The sequence below is a fragment of the Astyanax mexicanus genome, chromosome 11, assembly GCF_023375975.1.
Source record: "Astyanax mexicanus isolate ESR-SI-001 chromosome 11, AstMex3_surface, whole genome shotgun sequence".
Taxonomy (NCBI): Eukaryota; Metazoa; Chordata; class Actinopteri; order Characiformes; family Acestrorhamphidae; genus Astyanax; species Astyanax mexicanus.
Window position 1 is genome coordinate 19,145,001 of NC_064418.1, and position 22,119 is coordinate 19,167,119.

The following is a 22,119-nucleotide window of genomic DNA, read 5'->3' on the forward strand; positions in this document are numbered from 1 at the left end:
GATAGGGGGTTATTTGCAGTGGCGTGGGAATAGTGGCATCGCGACCACAGGGGATTTCGGGGTGCCGTGGGGGTGGTGGCATCGCGGCCACGGGGGTTATTTGCGGTGCCGTGGGGATAGTGGCATGGCGGCAACAAGAAACAAGCCAAACGACGTGCCCACCCAGCAGAGCAGACAGTTAAACAAGATGACATAGTTAGCATTAGTTACGTATCTAGTGAAGATCTCTGAGCAAACGGTCCACGTTAGCCTCCTGACAGCAAATCCAGTCGGCACAGCAGTGCAGTGACCTCATCTGCACCAGGTAAAGTTAGTGTTACCCACCCTCTCCACCTGTAAGGAACCGCTGGCTGCTCCTCTGTATATTTTTTTTTATTTATGTTTTTTTGTTCTTCTGTGTTAGGATGATAAATTCTGTCTATTATTGCATGTAAAAGTTTCAAGAAAAGAGATGCTGCAATCATAAATCATATCAGACACTTAACTCACAGAGCAAAATAACATTAAACACAAAATAAAATACCCAAAACAGTCAGTTCTAACAGAGGAAGTAAAACACTCAGGAAGGTACTGATATATCTATATAGTTTTATTTGAGTGTATGTAATTGAGTGAATGTAAGTAGTCCCTGCCCTGAGGGCAGCTCTCGATCTATACAACACTTACTGAGACGGTGGATTTGAGGAACCTCATGCTCTTCACATTATATTTTAAGGTGCATTATACTTTATTGATTCCTTTTACAGCTGCCTAACAGTGTCCAGACTGGGAGGAATAAAACGTCACCAGGCGGAGCAGCGTTAGCCGGGACGTTAGGGGTCAAGCAGATTTGCCCAAGGGTACAATAGCATTATGGTCTCGTTGAGAATCCAGAAACTAACAGCTCTGCAGTGCCGCAGCCCTCGACCGGACTGGTGCTGTGATTCAAACCAGCGATCAATTTTACATTTCATTATATTTTACTTTTTGCCACCTTGTATAATGGTGTAACACAGTGTGGTACATGTGGCACCTGGATGATTTGCAGGCTGTACCTGATGTGAATTATATGAAATGTTGTGATGGTGTTGTATTATGTTACACTGCTTTACAGAAGAATCAGGCTCAGTTTACTTTAGCAAACACTCTCATTTTAGCTGGTTTCAGGATACTGTGTTGTTTAATGGAGTAAAATGACAAACTTTTATGATCATTTGATTGCAGATTTGATTGTCTTACTGTTATACTCGCTGTTATTCCAGCTGTCTTCCATATATATCACACCTGACTCCGCTGAAGGTGATGGAGCTTACAGAAGGAAAGATAATGTGAGATTTGTATATAAATTATTGCATCCAGAAGGAATCAACTGACAGAAATGAAAAAAATACATAAATATATATCCTCATATAAACCACTTCATATCCCAATAGCAAAATATATATCACTATATAGTTCACTCAAAATGGCTTCCTCTTGTGGCCCACATCAGATTCAAAACCCTGACGCTGGCTTACAAAGCCTAAAACCAACCAGCTCCATCATACTTGATGCCAGATCAGCACCAAGAGCTCTTAGAGCTTCCAGTACAGCTCGGCTCAACCCACCGTCCCTCAGAACCAACAGAAAACACACATCCAGACTCTTCTCTGTGCTAAGACAAAGGTGGGGGAACAAACTTCCACTGGGTGTCAAAACAGCAGAGTCACTCACTGGGCCCTATTATCTAAAGTGCACTAATTGTTAATTGTGCTTTGCGTTGCTGGATTTAGGGGCGTGTCCTGTGTATTTGGTTTTGTGAGGCCGCAAAAAATACGCCTTGCGCAGCTCCTACACTGTACGAATTTTCTTAATTATTCATGGGTGTGTTTTGGGCGTAACTTGAAATAAACCAATCATTGTTTCAGTATTTTTTTCCCTTTAAGAGCCAGGTGCGCTCTGACATCTGTTAATTCCTATTATAAGAGCACACAGAAACCTGACTGCGCCGTCACGCTGTCAAGATACACCAGCAGCTCATAAAGAGAAAAGTAATGTTATTTTTTTCTTTATTCTGTTTATTGTTTATGTAAAAACTGGGTTTGCAACACTGAATATCAATCAAGCAATCAACCATTATTTACACTGGAGGGGGACCCTCATTTACAATGCTGTTGAACATTTACAGTTTAAAAGGGATTAAAAAGATATGTTTTTAAATTAGAAATAAAAAACAGACATTTACTATAGACAAATAAAAAATATACATAAAAAAGGAAAAATAGGACATTTTAAAAAGATAATAAAAATTGTCACATAAAAAAAGGATATATTATGAAGAAAAATAATAATTGTCACAATCTGCCTGCTCCTGAAGCCACTCTGCAAAAAGACTCAGTAGCCTCAGTCTCAGAACTACAGTGACTCAGTGAGGATCACGTGTCTCCAGTGTTCTCAAGTCTCACGCTTTGAGCGTGTGACACGCACCTCAGCGAGTTCACACGCCACACATGGTATTTCTCACGCTTGCCAATCCATCGGCTGCATATTATAATGTACTCTGGTTGAGCCAATCAGAATATAGATCGCTCTGTTGTTAGGCAGACCTAGTCAAAGAGGGTGGAGTTTCAGCCAGAGTGTCAGGTGCAAAGAACTGTCCGATTCGAAGGATCTGAAACACTAAGAAGAAGTAGAAATACTTCGTTACCTTACTTAAGTAGAAATTTTGTGTATCTATACTTTAGTGGAGTAATTATTTTTTAGACAACTTTTTACTTCTACTCCTTTTTACTCATTTATCGGTACTTTCTACTCCTTACATTTTTAAAAATAGCCTCCTTACTCACATTTCATTCCGGAAAGCTTGTGGTTGGATAACAAGTATAAACATGTACCATTCAGACACTCTATTGGTTTTTGATCCATCCCACCTGCACGTCACGTCAAATTCCAGATGCATGTAGCCTTAAGGAGGAGACTGGAGAGAAGTGGAGCGATATGTCGTGCTCCAAACTGAGCGCCAGTGAGAAAGTTAGGCAAGGAAGACCAAGGTTATGCGTCTCCAGCTGCAGCGAAGGGGGTTCAAAATGGTGGGCTGCAGAAACAACTCTTTTCGGGTGCGTTGCAGCTCTAGGCACCGCAAGCACCTCGAGCTATTGGCTTTCAGAAATTCACCATCTAATTTAAAAAGCATATTGAGGTAAACTGAATGTTTCCTATAGTCAATTGTTGACAAGATATTAAAACGTTAGTAACCTAGTGATGCACTAATGGGGTATTTGTATTGTTTGCCATGGCTTGGTACATGAAGACATGCCAAGGTTTGCTTGCTAGGTCTAGGCTATGATTCAGTGTTGTAAGACTGGTAAAGAAGTGATGGTGTGTGGTATAGTGAATGGGGAGTGCAGTGCGTGTGGTGATTGTGATTCAGTTCTGGCTGTGCTGTTGATTTTAGTCTGGGTTTAACTGGATCAGTCGCGCAGCTCTATTTTCCCCCACAAAGAAGCACAACAGAAATTTACCTGAACATATGTCATTTCCAGACCACCACGCCCATCAGCTTTAACATATTCCAAAGGTCCATCGCTATTTTAAGGACGCGTGCGCAAGGCGCAAAAATAAACTGTTGCCGGGGTGTACAATGGGTGTATGATTGTCCTCTGTCTTCAAAGCCGACTGAATTCTCATGTTTGCAAAGAGTTCCTAAACTAACAGTTTTCTCCTGTGTGTTTAAACATTATTGCAACTTGATGTATTTTTCTTTTTCTAGTCTCGACACACTAACTATGGTTATTTTTGAAGTAATCAACAAAACACCTCTAGAAGTGGCTCTGGATAAGGATGTCTGCTTATAAATATAAAATGTAAATATAAATGATATAGCACATTTTACATAAATTTAGTTTTTATAAACCACCCACACAAAAGACATATTTTTATTATATACAGTGCCCTCCATAATTATTGGCACCCCTGGTTAAGATGTGTTCTTTAGCTTCTCATAAATTGAGTTTTGCTCAAAATAATATAGGACCACGATGGGAAAAAAAAGTAAAGTCCAACCTTTAACTCAAGTAAATTTTAAGGGGGAAAAAAATCCCTGACTAAGAAATAATTATTCTTCATAAAATCACCTGTTCCACAATTATTGGCACCCCTAACAATTCTTAGGAAATAAATTTAATAAAAGTATTTCTGTCACTTCTACAGTAGTTTACGAAGTTGATCAGAGTATGTAGGAACATTTAATTAGTAATTCACAACTTCCTGTTTCCCTGGGGTATAAATATGACGTGACACAGAGGCCATTTATCTTCAACATGGGAAAGACAAAGGAACATACCATTCAAGTGAGGCAGATGTGTGTTGACCTTCACAAGTCAGGCAATGGCTACAAGAAAATCGCTACTCGCCTACACCTGTCCATATCTACTGTCAGAGGAATTATTAAGAAGTTTAAAACAACTGGAACAGTGGTAAACAAGCCTGGACGAGGACGCAAGTTTATTTTGCCACCACGCACAGTGAGGAGGATGATAAGAGAAATAAAAAGTTCTCCAAAGCTCACTGTTACAGAATTGCAACAAATGGTAGCTTCTTGGGGTCACAAAGTCTCCAAAACAACCATCAGGCGCTATCTACATGCCAACAAGCTGTTTGGGAGGCATGCACGGAAGAAACCATTTCTCACTCACAATCATAAACGCAAACGTTTGGAGTTTGCTAAGCGGTACTGGGACTTCAACTGGGACCGTGTGCTTTGGTCAGATGAAACAAAGATAGAGCTTTTTGGCAACAAATGCTCTAAGTGGGTCTGGCGTAACACAAGAGCTGAGTATGCAGAAAAGCACCTCATGCCCACTGTGAAATACGGCGGGGGATCAGTGATGCTGTGGGCCTGTTTCTCTTCTAAAGGCCCTGGGAACCTTGTTAGGGTGCATGGCATCATGAATGCTCTAAAATACCAGGACATTTTAAAACAAAATCTGGTGGCTTCTGCCCGAAAGCTGAAGATGGGTCGTCACTGGGTCTTTCAGCAAGATAATGACCCTAAACATGTGGCCAAATCTACACAGAAATGGTTCACCGCACACAGAATCAAGCTCCTCCCATGGCCATCTCATTCCCCAGACCTCAACCCCATTGAAAACCTGTGGGGTGAGCTGAAGAGGAGAGTGCAGAGGAGAGGACCCAGGTCGTTGGATGATTTAGAGAGAATGTGCAAAGAGGAATGGTCAAAGATCCCTCTTTCTGTATTCTCCCATCTTGTGAAACATTACAGGAGAAGATTAGGTGCTGTTTTGTTGGCAAAAGGGGGTTGTACAAAGTATTAACATCAGGGGTGCTAATAATTGTGGCACACATGATTTGATGTTAAATAATTATTTCTTAATGTGGGATTTTTTTCCTACTGAATAAATTCACTTGAGTTAAAGGTTGTATTTTACTCTTTTTTCCCATCGTGGTCCTATATTATTTTGAACAAAACTCAATTTATGAGAAGCTAAAGAACACATCTTAACCAGGGGTGCCAATAATTATGGAGGGCACTGTATCGAATTACACTCAACAAGTTGTAGTGGGTAAATGATACATTTTCTTATGCCAAATAAAGGTAAATATTACATTGAAATACATTGAAAGTTCCTAAACAAAGGTAAATATTAGATTATTTTCCCTGGGCGCACATAAAAGTGAAGTGACTCAATAAATGTAATAAACACAAACATTAAAAAAAATAATTAGGTCCATGTTCAAAATATTTGACATCTTTAATCCTTGTGCAACGATTTTAATGTGATTTATCAGCTTTCTGAATCCTACCCTCCATCGTCTGCACTTTGCATCACTGCTGAATCACCAGGAACTAGTTGATGATTAAAATCATGTAAAGTAAAATGTTTTGTGTGTGAGAGCCCAATGTTATGTTAATTAGGTTCACTGGCCCTACTTTTGTTTAGCACACACTCTGGTGCACTGTTCCATCAGGACAGTGCTTGTCCACATACTGCTGGCACCTCAAGAGTTTTCCTTGAGGACACACAGATAGTATACCATGGCCAGCTGAATCAGCAGATGCGGATCCATAGAATGGATTATCACAGGACTCCATTAGGAACCTCTACCACTCCATTTTGGCACAGTTGGCATGTTTCAGCGTTACACATGTGTTACGCACTACTTCTTTATGTGTAGATCAACACATATTACCCATATCAGTCTAAATGTATGATCATTCATTGTTAATGGTAACTTTTACCTTCCTTCTGGTAAGCATTACAATCCCACAATTCTTTCTCCTTTATTTTTGATGTGTGTAAATACATATACATGTATATTTATTAGGGCTTGGCACAGAAAATGTGGTACAGTGCATATCACAATGTAATATATATTGCGATGTATTACAACTCTCTCTATATATATATTGCAACATAGTAATTGAATAATCTTAAAATAATCAATATAATTAAAATCATATTTTAGGAAAACGTTTTATCTAATTAGAACAGTAGGATCTAAGTGAATAACACTGTTATCTAGTGTTTGGGGTTTAAATACAATAGTTAAATTAATTTGTATGTGTTTTTGTAACACTAATACAGTAAACACTGTATTAGTTTACAATACTGTGTTTTTGATTATTGATATACTATCATATTTTATACCTTTTTTGATATAGCATACATCCCTATTATTCATATAAACAAAACAAACTTTAAATGTATGAAAACACTTTCCTCCTGAGTTATTTTCTATTAGTGTATGTGGAAATTCTGATACAGTAAAAAGAACAGCAGCCTTCATGATAAAAAGCATATGCATACTGTATGTACCCGTCTATGTTTTGTCAGTCTGTGTGCATTATGCTAATTGTGGCACTTACAAACAATGAAATAGCAGTCTACCACTCTACCCACTCAGGGGCGGGGGGTGGGCAGGGGGTTGAGGTGAGTGATGTGGAGGAGAGGATGGAGGAAAAAACAGACAGATTTGTAATTACAGTGTTGGTGGTTGGGTACGGTGTGGCGGGGGAGTGTCGGGGGACAGCAGTTTTGTAGTGATTTTGCTGAACATGCTTACTGCAGCCAACAGGGTCTCTCACACACACACTCTTTTGGCTGTATGCCTCACCTGTATGCTTGAATGCAGACTGGGTCGCTGTCGCTGGCTTGTCTGGGTGTTTTGTTTGTAAATGTGGTGAATATGGTCTGTGTACAGTAGTAAGTAAGGTCATTTAGATGTGTGGGTAAGGTAATATGGATCAGAACTAATATCTCAACTTAGCACAACGGCTGGGTCCAGACTCTGACCACAGCCCCCCTATTAGTGACCCCCGCTCAAAAAAAACCACAACCATCACCAAATAATTGAGCCATTAGTTTTCTTTTTACAAAGCAGCTCCTTCTCTATACCTTCTCTCGTGTGTGTGTGTGTGTGGGTGTGTGTGTGTGTGTTATTTTTTACCTTTTTTTGAGTATGTAAAGTTTTTTAAGCTTTCAGACCTGAGATAAAAACTAAACTACAAAACAGAGCCAGTGTTTTCTTTCAGAAGAACAAACTCATTTACTAGGGAAGTCTCATTTCTGTCCTCAGTCCTCAGGTGTCAGTCAGATACTGACCAATCATGTCTTACTGCAATTTTTTTTTTTTTTTTTTACATAATTACATGAGATGTGTTTCGTATATCTATGCCGATGGGTGTGATAGTCTTGAAATGAGGGTTACACTCTGCAGTGCACAAACCCATAGCGCGTGCCTGCTGGCAGCTATGCAAACCTTCACGTCAAAAATGAACGAGCTGCTTCTCTGCTTGGTAGTGTTGGATACATCCAGGTAGTTGTGCCATTAAAATAGCAATCCACCCACCTGGCAAGAAGCAAGAGAAACGCTGATTGGTTTGTCTCAGGGTACGACCAAAACACACTCATAAATAATAAAGAGAATTAGCGCATGCCTTTTGCGCGTTTCAAGCTCTGCAATGTGTACATTTCCTGTCGTTGTGAAGGTAACGCCCAGAAATGCACTCTGAAGCCCCAATCTATCAGTAACAAATAAAATTGAATAAAATGTTGGGCGTGCCCATGCCAGATCATACCTTTTGTGTGGAATTTTGAGCATAAACGCATAACGTCGTGTCTAAAGGAGATAAAATGTAATTGAGACATGCATATGTTCTGTATATAAAACCAATAGCCACTCAAAACTATTTTATTATTTATTATGACTTACCTTCCTGACCAATCAGCTCACAGTTCCTTCACACTTTAAACCTGCAGTGAAATCATGTGATTTGTGTGTATTGTATTGTTGTGTGTTGATCTGTAAAAGCATGGTGACACTACTGCACGCTGAATTGAAATGTATATGAAGATAAAGCATCTGCCATCTCCTTCTGTGTCCCTGCTCCTCTCCAGCTCTCTCTATCTCTCTCTCCCCCTCACCCAGTCAAACACTCATTAGGCTACATCCTCGCTAATGAAGGCAAGTGTGAGTAAGAACCGGAGCCAGAACCAGCGAAGGGCCATCAGAGCTCAGGAGCGGCCCAGAAACTTACACAATCCTCCCTAATCACATCCTGCCAAGGCGGCACAAGGTGTTTCTGTGCCATTAAATGAGACGCAGTGTTGGCAGAGTTGCGTAACCACCAACCTGCGAGGCTAAGAAGCACCTTCATGGCTGAAAAATATGTAGTGCTAATGGGATGGAAGCGACTTATAGCGACTAAGGCTGCATGACTCAAGAGTAGGAGCATAGAGATATAATACACATACAGTACAAGTCAAAAGTTTGGACAAAGCTCCGCATTCAATGTTAAAAATGTTCCTACATTGTAAATAAACACTGAAGTCAGCCAGACTATGAAAGAAGACATGAGGAATCGTAGTATATTTAAAAGTATTAAATAAACCAAAATAATACTAGGCCGGTAACTCTTGATAAACTTATTCTGTGCAACAGAAGTAACTCTTGCTCTTTTTCTCCTGGGGATGGTCCTGATGAGAGCCAGTTTCTACATAACATTTCTGATGGTCTTTTCACCTGCACCCACTATCAGCCCTCACCCCAACTCCCATAATTCACCTGCACTCACTATCAGCCCTCACTCCAACTCCCATAATTCACCTGCACCCACTATCAGCCCTCACTCCAACTCCCATAATTCACCTGCACCCACTATCAGACCTCACTAAAACTCCCATAATTCACCTGCACCCACTATCAGCCCGTACTACAACTCCCATTATTCACCTGCACCCACTATCAGCTCGTACTACAACTCCCATAATTAACCTGCACCCACTATCAGCTCGTACTACAACTCCCATAATTAACCTGCACCCACTATCAGCTCGTACTACAACTCCCATTATTCACCTGCACCCACTATCAGCCCTCACTACAACTCCCATAATTCACCTGCACCCACTATCAGCCCGTACTACAATTCCCATTATTCACCTGGCCTTACCATGAGCACACTGGACAGTGTTCAGTCAACCTCACAAGATAACAGCTCACAACATTTCATGATCGATTAACATACACAACATGGACGAGATGACCTCCATGATGTGGTGTACACACTTTTGTTCACAAAGTCTTACAGTTTAATAATGTCCAGAGTACAGGTGGGTGATATTACAGGATATTTTAGCAATAACAATATTATTGCTGATATGACAAAATATATTTTTTTACAAAAATATATTACAGGTACAAAATAAATACTATTTAGTATTTTAGTTTTAGTTTTAGTTTAGTTTCCAACATCCATAAATAAAGGAATATAATGCAGAAACTATCCAACACAACTAAAGTGCAGCATATTTAGTGCATACATATGAACTGCAAACTAACAGTTAAAAACAGTGAATTACATTTATGTGATATTGCTGCGTACAATACGATACGGCACACCCCTAGTCCACTAAATGATTAGGAATCGAATCGTCTTTTGTGTAAAGTATGGTTGTGGTTCCCACTATTCTAAACCAGTCATTTACTTTTTTTTTATTTCTATCACTTTACCTAAAAAAAGGCTGTTGAACACTGCGCACAGCCCAGTCTCACACATTTCCTCAGACCCCACACGGTTAAAATGGTTAGGTAGCGCATTATTGCACTCCTCACTAATGCAGTTTTCTGAGGGAAACTGCGTATTTATCAGGGTGTTAAAGAAATGCTGACATTAACACAGTTACGTTTCATAAATGGAAGCTGAGGCTTTTAAAGGCTGCACTGTTTATTTGTAACGACACTGACGTGAGTACTGTGAGTAACGGTGATTTTTATTCAGATGTGAGAACAGGCAGACTAGACAGGTTATAGATGCGTTTATTAGTGCTGGTGTGGACTGAATACATCAAACTCTTAACCAGTAATCCTTACTGTCCACTTTATAAGATATCTGCTATCTGTTCATGCACACTATCTCATCCACCCTCTAAATCTTTAGTTTTTGATTAAGCCTGGTTAATTGCTTTGTTATGCTATTTTGTTATTATTATGTCAGTGGCATTTATTTGTCTTAAAATGACAATAATATTGTTTATTGCAATCATTTCTGGGACGATAAATAGATGGTGTGTTTCTGAACAGCAGAGAGTATGGCTCAGATTTCTCTATCTTCTTCCATTCATTCTCTCTCTCTCTCTTTATGGAAGTACTCAACCTCTGGATATTACAGTGAACACACGGACGTGGAACGGGGGGGCCTGTTCTGAGTGGAACCCTGCTGTATGGTCTTGGCTGCTATGCTGTATCTATGTTTTAGGGTGTTAGCAAACTTCTTTTATTGTTCTCACATCCTTAAAGAGTTGTTTGCCATGAGGTGCCATGTTGAATATCAAGTGGCCAAAATGAGAGAATTGTAAATAAAACACCAAATTAAAGCACCCTCCATAATTATTGGCACCTCTGATTAAGAAGTGTTCTTTGGCTTCTAATAAATTCTTTATTTAAAAATATAATATAGGACAACAATACAAAAAAGAGAAAATCCAAGCTTTAATTCAAGTGCCTTTATTTTGGGAAAAAAATCACACATTAAGAAATAAATCTTTTAAATGAATTCATGTGTGCAACAATTATTGGCACGCCTGGTTTTAGTACAACCTCTCTAAATCATCCAAAGTCGTGGGTCTTCTCTTATGTACTCTCCTCTTCAGCTCACCCCACAAGTTTTCTATTGGCTTGAGGTCTGGGGACTGAGAGGAGGTTGCTTTTGTGCCTTGTGAACCATTTTTGAGTAGATATGGCCGCATGTTTAGAGTCATTGTCTTGCTGAAAGACCCAGTGACGATATATCATCAGCTTTCAGGCAGAGGCTGCATCACCGATCCTCATCATTATCCTCATACTCATCATTACTGTTACACCAGACTCACTTAAAGTGTTTGTTGCCAAAAAGCTCTATCTTGCTCTCATCTGACCAAAGCACACGATCCCAGTTAAAATCCCAGCACTGCTTGGCAAACTCCACCCTATTACGCTGATGATTAGAACTCAGAAAAGGCTTTCTCTGTGCTGCATGCCTCCCAAACAGCTCGTTGGCATGTAGATAGATCCTGATGGTAGTTTGGGAGACCTCGTAACCACAAGACACTACAATTTGATTCAGTTGTCTTACTGTGAGCTTTGGAGAACTTTTTACTTCTCTTACCATCCTCCTCACTGTGCCTGGTGGCAAGATACACTTGCGTCCTCTTCCAGGCTTGTTTGTCACTTTTCCAGATGTTTTAAAGGTTTTGATGATGCACTGACTTTAGATAAGGGATCTGCAGGTAAGAGGCTGTTTTCTTGTAGCCATTGCCTGATTTATGAAGGTCGACACACATCTGCCTTACTTGAATAGTGTGTTCTCTTGTCCTTCCCATGTTTAAGAGTGAATAAGAGAAATAACCCTCTGTGTAACACCATATTTATACCCCAGGGAAACAGGAAGTGACGAAATACTTTTGGTCCAAAACCAAAAATCTTTTCTTGCTTTTCAATAAAAAAAATACAAACCTACAATTAAAACAATTATTATTGATTTCTGCACATTTTGTTGTGTCAGAAATATTTTACAGCCATATTTTGATTAATACAAGTGTTGCTGGGTTTTAAAAGTATTGTAGTTCTGCTGGGGAAACAGGTTATGGTTCACACAACAACATTTTAGCCCTGATTTTCCACTTAAATATTAATGAAATATAGGCCTGGACAATAATTCGATATCGGTATTTATCGCGATAAGAAATGTTTCAATAACGGTGATATCATTTTTGTGGTATATCGATATGTATTATTTACAGATCTGTCACGGACATGCGATTTACTGGCGTCAGCTCGCCGCACAGCTGAACACAATCAGCTTCCGTAGCTGGACTATCTCTGTGCGTGATGACGTAATCACATAGGCACGTAGCCAGATAAGCTAGGCTAGGCTAGATTTGGCTAGGCTAGGCTAGGCTCGGGTCCGCTACGCATCTAAAATGCCTCGCGCTGGAGCCAAACGGAGCCGGCACGAGCGGATCCAAGGTTAAGGTAGGCTCGGTTTGCATCTGAAATGTTCCGCGCTGGAGTGGAACGGAACGGAACCGAGCCTAGCCTAGCCTCGGGTCCGCCCACGGGTCCGCTCGGTCCGCCTACGAGTTCGCTCGGTCCGCCTACGGGTCCGCTCGGTCCGCCTCTGGTTCGCTCGGTCCGCCCACGGGTCCGCTCGGTCAGTTGCGGGTCCTCTTTGTCAGCCGTGGGTCCTCTTGGCTCCCAGCGCGGGACATTTTTGATGCAAAATGAATGCCCCTGCCGCTTCCACAAGTGATTAATTGAAGGAGGGAGGTCTAATTCAGTGGTGAGGATTTGGTTCGACTCTCGGAAGGTCTGCTAAACTTCAGTTTGCTGCAAATTGTGCCGGAGAGTGGAGCCGACCAGCAGCGGTAACGTTAAAACATCTAATCTGTTCCACCACCTCAATCAGTTCCACTACATACAATATTTTCCTTATACTGGCTGAAGCACTTTTATAGCGTATGTTGTAAGTTATTTAAGTTATTTAAAGTTTATGAATCCTTTAGGTTTGTTTATTTGACGGGGATATCATGTTCCTTTTATGTTCATAAAGAGTTGTATTTTGGCTGAAGCACTTTTGTAGCTTATATTGTAACTAAGTTATTTATAGTTGATAAAGCCTATAGGTTTGTTTATTTGACGGGGAAATTTTGTTGCTTTTATGTGTATAAAGGCTGCTTGTGTTCTTTATCCTAGTTGGAACACTTTTGTTTTGATCTGTTAAATTTGTTTACAAAAGACTAAGAAGCTCTGCTTCTATCCTAATTTTAAGTTATTTTTTATTGGTAGTTATATTGGCTTATGTTTGATAGGGATGTCATGTTTTTATTTTGCTATATGCAAATAAAATTGAGCATTGATTTATCTTGACTATTGTTTATTTCTTAAGTATTATAATGTTTTCGTGAAAGGAGGTTTCAAAGACTTAAATTAAGTAGACAGTTGTAGGTACTAGGGGTGTGCCATATCATATATCACGATATTATACTCTGAAATATCGTGCCACATCACTCATCCCTAATTATCACATCAGGGTACTAATTTTTTTGCTGTTTTAAGCAAAAGGAAAAACTCACACATTTCTAATTTCCTATTAAATATTTACTAGAGACAGATTATATCTGTAAAGTGTCATTTATTTTACTTTAATACTGGATATATGGAGATATTTGGAGTGCATTATTATTATTAGTATCATGTAATTCTCAAATATTGACTTCTGTTATAAATCTGCTGAAATTATTGTTTTTTTTTAATATCTTAAAGGTGTGCAATATCATATCGTATACAATAATAAAAAAGTTTTTTGTTTTTTTGTCATATCGCCAAGAGTATCGTTATCGCGATAATACCATGAAATATTGTGATATTATTTTAGGGCCATATCGCCCACCCCTAGTAGGTACATATTTCCATTGCAGGGATTCTTAGCAGTTTTCTGAGGCCTTCTAAGTATTTATATCGATATCGGAATTATATCGTATCGACCGAAATTAAGGAATATATCGTGATATAAATTTTGGCCATATCGTCCAGCACTAATGAAATATTAAGAACTTTTAGAGATCACCGTCGGTAACAGAGAGATTGCAGTTGGCTACTTTAATCATCAATTTAGTATGGACAGAAAAAAGCAGTAAGAGCAGGAATCCTTCTAGTGAAAGTTCATGTAGTTTGTGATTTTGTGATGCTGAACAGCATTATAATTATACAAAAATACCCTTTGTAGCTTTACAGATGCTTTTATCTAGACAGGTGCAGTCACAATGTAAGTGTGGAGACGGACTTACTGTATATGCACGCAATATTTATTAAAGAGTAAAACAAGGAGTACTAGAAAATAAAAGAAGAAAAAAATAGATAAAGAAACAAACATGCTGAAAGAAGAAACTTAACAAAAGAAACTAACAAAATAGACAGAATACAAACAAGCAAAGCTATAGTAACTAACATCATGCATGGGAATATGGAAACATGCAGAAGAACAGACAAAGAAAAACTCTAACAAATGGACTACTTATACACAAACAAAGAACATCTTGGGAAGGTAATGAGGGGGCTGGGTATCAAAGGAGACACAGGTGAGAATACTAATCAATAGTGCAGAGACAAAGGAGGAGAAAAGACACAAAACAGAAAACAATGAAACATGCCTGAAACAGACCAGGAAAAGAGCAAACAGTACAAAAGTGTGACAGTTGCACTATGACTTTTTTGTTGTTTAAAATTAATGACTATATTATTGTGCATAATACGATATGGCACATCATGCATAGTGGCCAGTCTCTGCTCCTCACATTTATTCAGTATAAATCTGAATATCACTGTTTCCTCTCTTCCTGCAGGTGTGTGTGCAACATTGACTGTTCCCACATAAGCTTCAACCCGGTGTGTGCCTCCGACGGCCGATCATATGATAACCCCTGCCAGGTGAAGGAGGCATCTTGCCAGAGGCAGGAGAGAATCGAAGTCAAGTTCCTGGGACACTGTCAAGGCAAGACCTCAACCTGTTATTTAAAGAAATAGCTTTGAGGAAAAATACAGTTACTACAGTCGACTTTAGCATTGCACATGAGTTACTGTGTTGTGCTAGGTTAATGTCACTAACAAATAATGCAATAATAAAATAATTGTCTCAAATAAGATGAGGTTAAACAGTAGGAAAAGAAAACTATTTAAATGACTCCTTGAAAGTACGGCGTGGTGGTGTTCTGAGTGGTAAAGTGCTGTCACTATGATCAGAGGATCGCCAGTTTGGTGTAATTTTGTTTAAGTAAAAAAAAGGGGTGCTTACCAGATCAAAAAAGGACAAGCAAAATTATTGTTCCTGAGCACATAGTATTTGGTGAGAACCATTATTTTGGCAATCTTTAGATGAGATGCACAACGTGAAATTATGCAAAAAAAACTAATGTACTAAATATCTTAATTATTTATAGGTGTGTTTTTAAGAGCTAGATGTGCTCTGACTTTGGCGGATTGCTATTTTAACGGCGCAGAAGTAGCAGAGAAAACTGAATTGCTCATTTATTCGCACAGTAAGGCTGCGAGAGAATGTCATTTACGGCAACAGCAATGTTAGTTTTCTTCTGTTTTCGGTTTATTGTTGATGTAAAAGTTGAGTTTGTGCACTGCTGCGTGCCCAAGAAAGCAGCAAACGTCTGACGTTTATCGTCTATCTAGGTTGTATTCAGTCAGTGATGCCAAGATAGCAATACTCCAGTAATTTACCGGAACACACCTCACTTCCAGACCACCACATCCATCGGCATAGAATCATTTGTAAACTCTGTTGCTATTTAATCGGCTGTTGGCCGGGTGTAAGATAGCAATGAGCATTACAACGTGCTTTGTGCAGAGTGTAAGATAGGGCTCCATGTTCCTTTTACCTGTCCTATCAATCACTCTGAATTATAGTTCTTATAAAACTGTATTCATTGCACTGGTTTCACTGGTGTTGGGCATTTCTGTGTGTGTGTGTGTGTGTGTGTGTGTGTGCTTCCTACAGAGAGCTGTTCTATATTTTGAGTTCTGGCCAAACGATCACTTAAAGCAGATCACTGGACCGTCTTACACTTTACAGTATAGATCGCAGACAGGCGTGCAGTAATGCATGAAGTACATCACAGGTGGTCTTCTGAAGTATCTTCAGCTTCTTTTTCTGAGTGGCTGCCTGCCATGGACAGACAGTTGGCCAAATGTAGCAGTTAAGCAGAAATGCTGCTAATGAATTCAGTAACATCACCTGAGTCATGTTGCACAGCAGCTGCAGCACAGATGCTGACTGTATGACAATTTAAGTTACAGTTTAATGAATAAATGACAGTTATAGCTACTGATTAAAGACCAGGCAGCAGATTTAACAGGAGAAACTTGATAACAACCTGGAGCACCAGAGCAACCACCTGGAATATCACAACAGCTTCCCAAGAGACCACCGGAAACACCTTCACAATGTTGCTAAGGGCATGTGGTGGCTAGAGCTGTATCTAAGCTTGTTTCTTTATTTTAAAATGTTATGCAGTGTAGATTATTAATAATAATAATAATAATAATAATAATATTAATAATAATTGTAATAATAAAGTCATCCATCAACGAAGAAAAAAACATTTGAAATGGCTTTCATCTGTGCCTTGCGTTTTGAAAAGGTAGAGTTGGTATAAAGTGATTAGCCACATTTGAGTAATAGTCTAATCCATATTATGGCAAGAACTACTCAACTAAGTAAAGGAAAAAAATGAAGGTCAGACAATCTAAAAAAATTGTAAAGTGCAGTCACAACAACCCTCAAACGTTATGATGAAACTGGCTCTCATCAGGGCCGCCACAGGAACGGGAAAGCAAGAACTACCTCTGTTGCACTAGATTAGTTCATCAGAGTTACCAGCTTCAGCAACTGCAAGTTAACAGCTCCCCATATAAGAGTGATAATTTTGTTTTGTTTAACACTTTTACCTTGTTTCATTATGTGTTCCTTCATAGTCTGAATATCATCAGTATTCACTAACAATGTAGCAAAAAATAAAAAATAAAAACATTGAATGAGAAAGTGTGTCCAAACATTTGACTGTCTTAGATACAGCTCTAGCCACCACCTGGCCAGATTTTATCACCTACCTAGGAACACCTTAGCAACACAGTGACGCCCACTTAGCAACACCTCAGCAACCAAAAAAAAAGTAGCATCACCTGAGTTACACTGAGTTGCACAGGCACTGTCTACAGGACCATTTGAGTTAATAAATGACATATATAGCTACTGATTAAAGAGCAGGACGCTGATTAAACAGCAGTGTATAAATGTTCTAACACATGGCCTTATTTTAATTGTAGGTGACATGATAACAGGAAGCAAGCCTGGAGACGGACACTACGCCAGGGCAGACTTCCCAGGTGAGTTTAGAATTTAGGTGTAAAGCCTGCTTTAACCCTTTAAAGGTACAGTGGCCACTGTAAGAAACCACCTGTTTTTTATTATTTCTCTTTCGGCAGTTGTGATTAAATTAAATTATTTTTTTCTACGCTCCGGATATTGTTTTTTTTTCTGAAGACAGTTAAATGTAGCACACTGGAAGTGATGTAAGAACTGTATAATACCAACCATTGTAGCAACCATTTGATAAACTACAGTACAAGTCAAGTGTTGTTTTTTTATATGCATTGTACATTGATACACAAGTCATCCAAACTATGAAGAAAAACATATTTATTCAGTAAACAAAATTGTCAAACAAACCAGAGTATGTTTTATATTTTACATTTTTCAAATTAGGAACCTCTTGTCATTTTCTCAGTGCGATTTATGAGGTAGAGTCATCTGGAATTCAGGCTTTTCAGTTAACAGCTGTGCTGAACTTGTCAAGAGTTAAATACTTCAATGTCTTGCCTCTTAATGTGTTTGAGAGCATCAGTAGTTGTAGTAGTGAAGTAGTGTGAAGAAGTTAAGAGGTTGGTATACAGTGAATATCTCCATTTGAGTAATGTTCTAATACATATTATGGCAAGAACTATTCAGCTAAATAAAGAAATAAGAAGTAAGAAAAGAGTAAGAAAGGAACTTCAGGAAAGTATCATCAAGTGCAATCGCAAAGAGCAGAAGAGCAAGAATTTCCTCTGTTGCACAGGATTAGTTCATCAGAGTTACCAGCCTCAGAAAATTTGTTAAACCTTTTAAGTAACTGCATGATTCATTATGTGTTCCTTCATAGTCTAGATGACTTCAGTATTTATTTACAATGTAAAATTAAAAACAATAAAAACTTAGCACAGCTAGTCTACAATTCTCTTGTTACTCACCTATCCATTTGAATAGATTGTTGTCCGTTTAATCTTTTATTGCGATGTTGCTTCATCGTGTTCTAAGTGAGTTTATGTTTTACTCTAACCGGTAAAATGTCTCACTTTTAGCATCTAATATGCAGTCTCTGTTCTACTGTGTATAAAATGTACATTCTGTTATGTACTATTATCCACAGCGTCCTGATGTTTTTTGGAATTGGAATTGAACAATGACTCAACTAATATCAGTTCGTCAGATGAGTGTGTGTGTATGTGCATCTGTGTGACCGAACATTTCTAAGACATAATTAAACCCATTTCAGCATACTGCCAGGTTTAGCAAGATGCTACTTTAGTGCAGTGGCTAATGCAAATGAGCTAAAAGTGCGGGCGATAAAGCAGACCACTAATCCTCGTTAATGAATAAGCAAATGCGTTTCTGCACTGCTGTTTCCCATTAGCACCACGGTAAATCAGCTGATGCGTCTGATCAATCTGTCATAAACTGTGTTAATGAAGGCTCCTAATTATGATTTGAGTGTACTGGGCTATTTTTAAGCTCATGCTTGGTTTGTTATTGCTCAGCTAATGTTGTGTATATTCATAAATTACTGTGATTTGCCTTCCTGATGATCCATTAATTGCTGAATATTTGTTATGTATTATTCTAGACAATTTGACTGCAGAAATCAGCTTCTTTAAATTGAATTTATTGCTGACACAGATGCGCAAATGCACGCACACATAGAGTTTGTCTCATCCTTGTAAAAGGCGAAGTATTGCCAATAGAATTGGACTCTCTGAAGCTGATGAACAATAAACATGAATTTAATATACTGCCAGCATGTGAGCTAGAGGTGTATAAAGCACAGTGCAGTAACCCAGAATCTAGTAGATAGTATTTGCTGGACAGCAGAGGTAGTTATTTAAACAAATGAGTGTGTTTGTATTTGTTTCAGAAGAGAAGCCTGAGGTGTCAGAGGTGGCCCGAGGACTTTACATCCCCTGTCCCGACCACTTCAAAAACTACTGCGTCCATGGAGACTGTGAATTTCCCAACATGCTCTCCACACCGTCGTGCAGGTACACACACACACACACACACACATATTCCTGAAGGCAAGCTGAAGTAACAACACACAGCCCGTGGGCTCCCCCTGCTGTTCACTTTATTATCTAGCAGAATTAGAACAAAGGAGACTGGATGGAATAAGCAACGAGCGAGGGTAGCTTTACTTACAGAGAAAAAACAGGCCAGCAGAGCGGAAAGAGTAAGTAGGGGAAATAAGATACAGAGAGAGGGAGAGAGACGTACAGTGAGATTGTAAGAGAGAGATGTAGAGTAAGACAGAGAAAGACCAAGAGAGAAAGAGTGAAAGAGGGACAGAGAGAGTTAAATTGAGAGAGAGAGAGAAAGAGAGAGAGGTAGAGTGAGTGAAATAGACAGAGAGGAATGTAGAGTGAGGGTGGTTGAGAGAAAGAGGTAGCATGAGTAAGGTTGAGTGAAGAGAGTTGGTGTAAGTGAGAATGAGAAAGAGATAAAGTCAGTGAAAGAGGTAGAGTGAGTGAAAGAGGTAGAGTGAGGTAGAGTGAGTGAAAGAGGTAGAGTGAGGTAGAGTGAGTGAAAGAGGTAGAGTGAGGTAGAGTGAGTGAAAGAGGTAGAGTGAGGTAGAGTGAGTGAAAGAGGTAGAGTGAGTGAAAGAGGTAGAGTGAAGTAGAGTGAGTGAAAGAGGTAGAGTGAGTGAAAGAGGTAGAGTGAGGTAGAGTGAGTGAAAGAGGTAGAGTGAGGTAGAGTGAGTGAAAGAGGTAGAGTGAGTGAAAGAGGTAGAGTGAGGTAGAGTGAGGTTGAGTGAGTGAAAGGGGTAGAGTGAGGCAGAGTGAGTGAAAGGTAGAGTGAGGTAGAGTGAGTGAAAGAGGTAGAGTGAGGTAGAGTGAGTGAAAGAGGTAGAGTGAGTGAAAGAGGTAGAGTGAGTGAAAGAGGTAGAGTAAGGTTGAGTGAGTGAAAGGGGTAGAGTGAGGCAGAGTGAGTGAAAGAGGTAGAGTGAGGTACAGTGAGTGAAAGAGGTAGAGTGAGGTTGAGTAAGTGAAAGAGGTTGAGTGAGTGAAAGAGGTAGTGTGAGGCAGAGTGAGTGAAAGAGGTTGAGTGTGGTAGAATGAGTGAAAGAGGTAGAGTGAGGTAGAGTGAGTGAAAGAGGTAGAGTGAGATTGAGTAAGTGAAAGAGGTAGAGTGAGGCAGAGTGATTGAAAGAGGTAGAGTGAGGTTGAGTAAGTGAAAGAGGTAGAGTGAAGCAGAGTGAGTGAAAGAGGTAGAGTGAGAGTGAGTGAAAGAGGTAGAGTGAGTGAAAGAGGTAGAGTGAGGTTGAGTCAGTGAAAGAGGTAGAGTGAGGTAAAGTGAGTGAAAGAGGTAGAGTGAGGTTGAGTAAGTGAAAGAGGTAGAGTGAAGCAGAGTGAGTGAAAGAGGTAGAGTGAGGTTGAGTAAGTGAAAGAGGTAGAGTGAGGTTGAGTCAGTGAAAGAGGTAGAGTGAGGTAAAGTGAGTGAAAGAGGTAGAGTGAGGTTGAGTAAGTGAAAGAGGTAGAGTGAAGCAGAGTGAGTGAAAGAGGTAGAGTGAGGTTGAGTAAGTGAAAGAGGTAGAGTGTGGTTGAGTCAGTGAAAGAGGTAGAGTGAGGTAAAGTGAGTGAAAGAGGTAGAGTGAGGTAGAGTAAGTGAATGAGGTAGAGTGATTGAAAGAGGTAGAGTGAGGTTAAGTAAGTAAAAGAGGTAGAGTGAGGTTGAGTCAGTGAAAGAGGTAGAGTGAGTGAAAGAGGTAGAGTGAGGCAGAGTGAGTGAAAGAGGTAGAGTGAGTGAAAGAGGTAGAGTGAGGTTGAGTAAGTGAAAGAGGTTGAGTGAGTGAAAGAGGTAGTGTGAGTGAAAGAAGTAGAGTGAGGCAGAGTGAGTGAAAGAGGTTGAGTGTGGTAGAATGAGTAAAAGAGGTAGAGTGAGGTAGAGTGAGTGAAAGAGGTAGAGTGATTGAAAGAGGTAGAGTGAGGTTGAGTAAGTGAAAGAGGTAGAGTGAGGCAGAGTGATTGAAAGAGGTAGAGTGAGGTTCAGTAAGTGAAAGAGGTAGAGTGAGGCAGAGTGAGTGAAAGAGGTAGAGTGAGGTTGAGTAAGTGAAAGAGGTAGAGTGAGGTTGAGTCAGTGAAATAGGTAGAGTGAGGTAGAGTGAGTGAAAGAGGTAGAGTGATTGAAAGAGGTAGAGTGAGGTTAAGTAAGTAAAAGAGGTAGAGTGAGGTTGAGTCAGTGAAAGAGGTAGAGTGAGTGAAAGAGGTAGAGTGAGGTAGAGTGAGTGAAAGAGGTAGAGTGAGTGAAAGAGGTAGAGTGAGGTTGAGTGAGTGAAAGAGGTAGAGTGAGGTAGAGTGAGTGAAAGAGGTAGAGTGAGTGAAAGAGGTAGAGTGAGTGAAAGAGGTAGAGTGAGGTTGAGTGAGTGAAAGGGGTAGAGTGAGGCAGAGTGAGTGAAAGAGGTAGAGTGAGGTACAGTGAGTGAAAGAGGTAGAGTGAGGTTGAGTAAGTGAAAGAGGTTGAGTGAGTGAAAGAGGTAGTGTGAGGCAGAGTGAGTGAAAGAGGTTGAGTGTGGTAGAATGAGTGAAAGAGGTAGAGTGAGGTAGAGTGAGTGAAAGAGGTAGAGTGAGGTTGAGTAAGTGAAAGAGGTAGAGTGAGGCAGAGTGATTGAAAGAGGTAGAGTGAGGTTGAGTAAGTGAAAGAGGTAGAGTGAAGCAGAGTGGGTGAAAGAGGTAGAGTGAGGTTGAGTAAGTGAAAGAGGTAGAGTGAGGTTGAGTCAGTGAAAGAGG

General features: G+C 39.7%; 1 protein-coding gene across 2 annotated transcripts in view; it reads left to right on the forward strand.

Annotated features, from left to right (window-relative positions):
* Positions 1 to 20,560, forward strand: part of tmeff2a (transmembrane protein with EGF-like and two follistatin-like domains 2a) — a 213,712-nt gene extending 193,152 nt beyond the window's left edge. Inside the window, exons 6-8 of one of the 2 annotated variants that reach the window (XM_022680407.2) lie at positions 14,859 to 15,007; positions 17,350 to 17,409; positions 19,254 to 20,560. In XM_022680407.2, the coding sequence (XP_022536128.2) occupies positions 14,859 to 15,007; positions 17,350 to 17,409; positions 19,254 to 19,411 (367 nt within the window). In that variant the 3' untranslated portion in view covers positions 19,412 to 20,560. The remainder of the gene's footprint in view (positions 1 to 14,858; positions 15,008 to 17,349; positions 17,410 to 19,253) is intronic. The other variant, XM_022680406.2, reaches the window with a different exon arrangement.
* Positions 20,561 to 22,119: the final 1,559 nt, after the last annotated feature.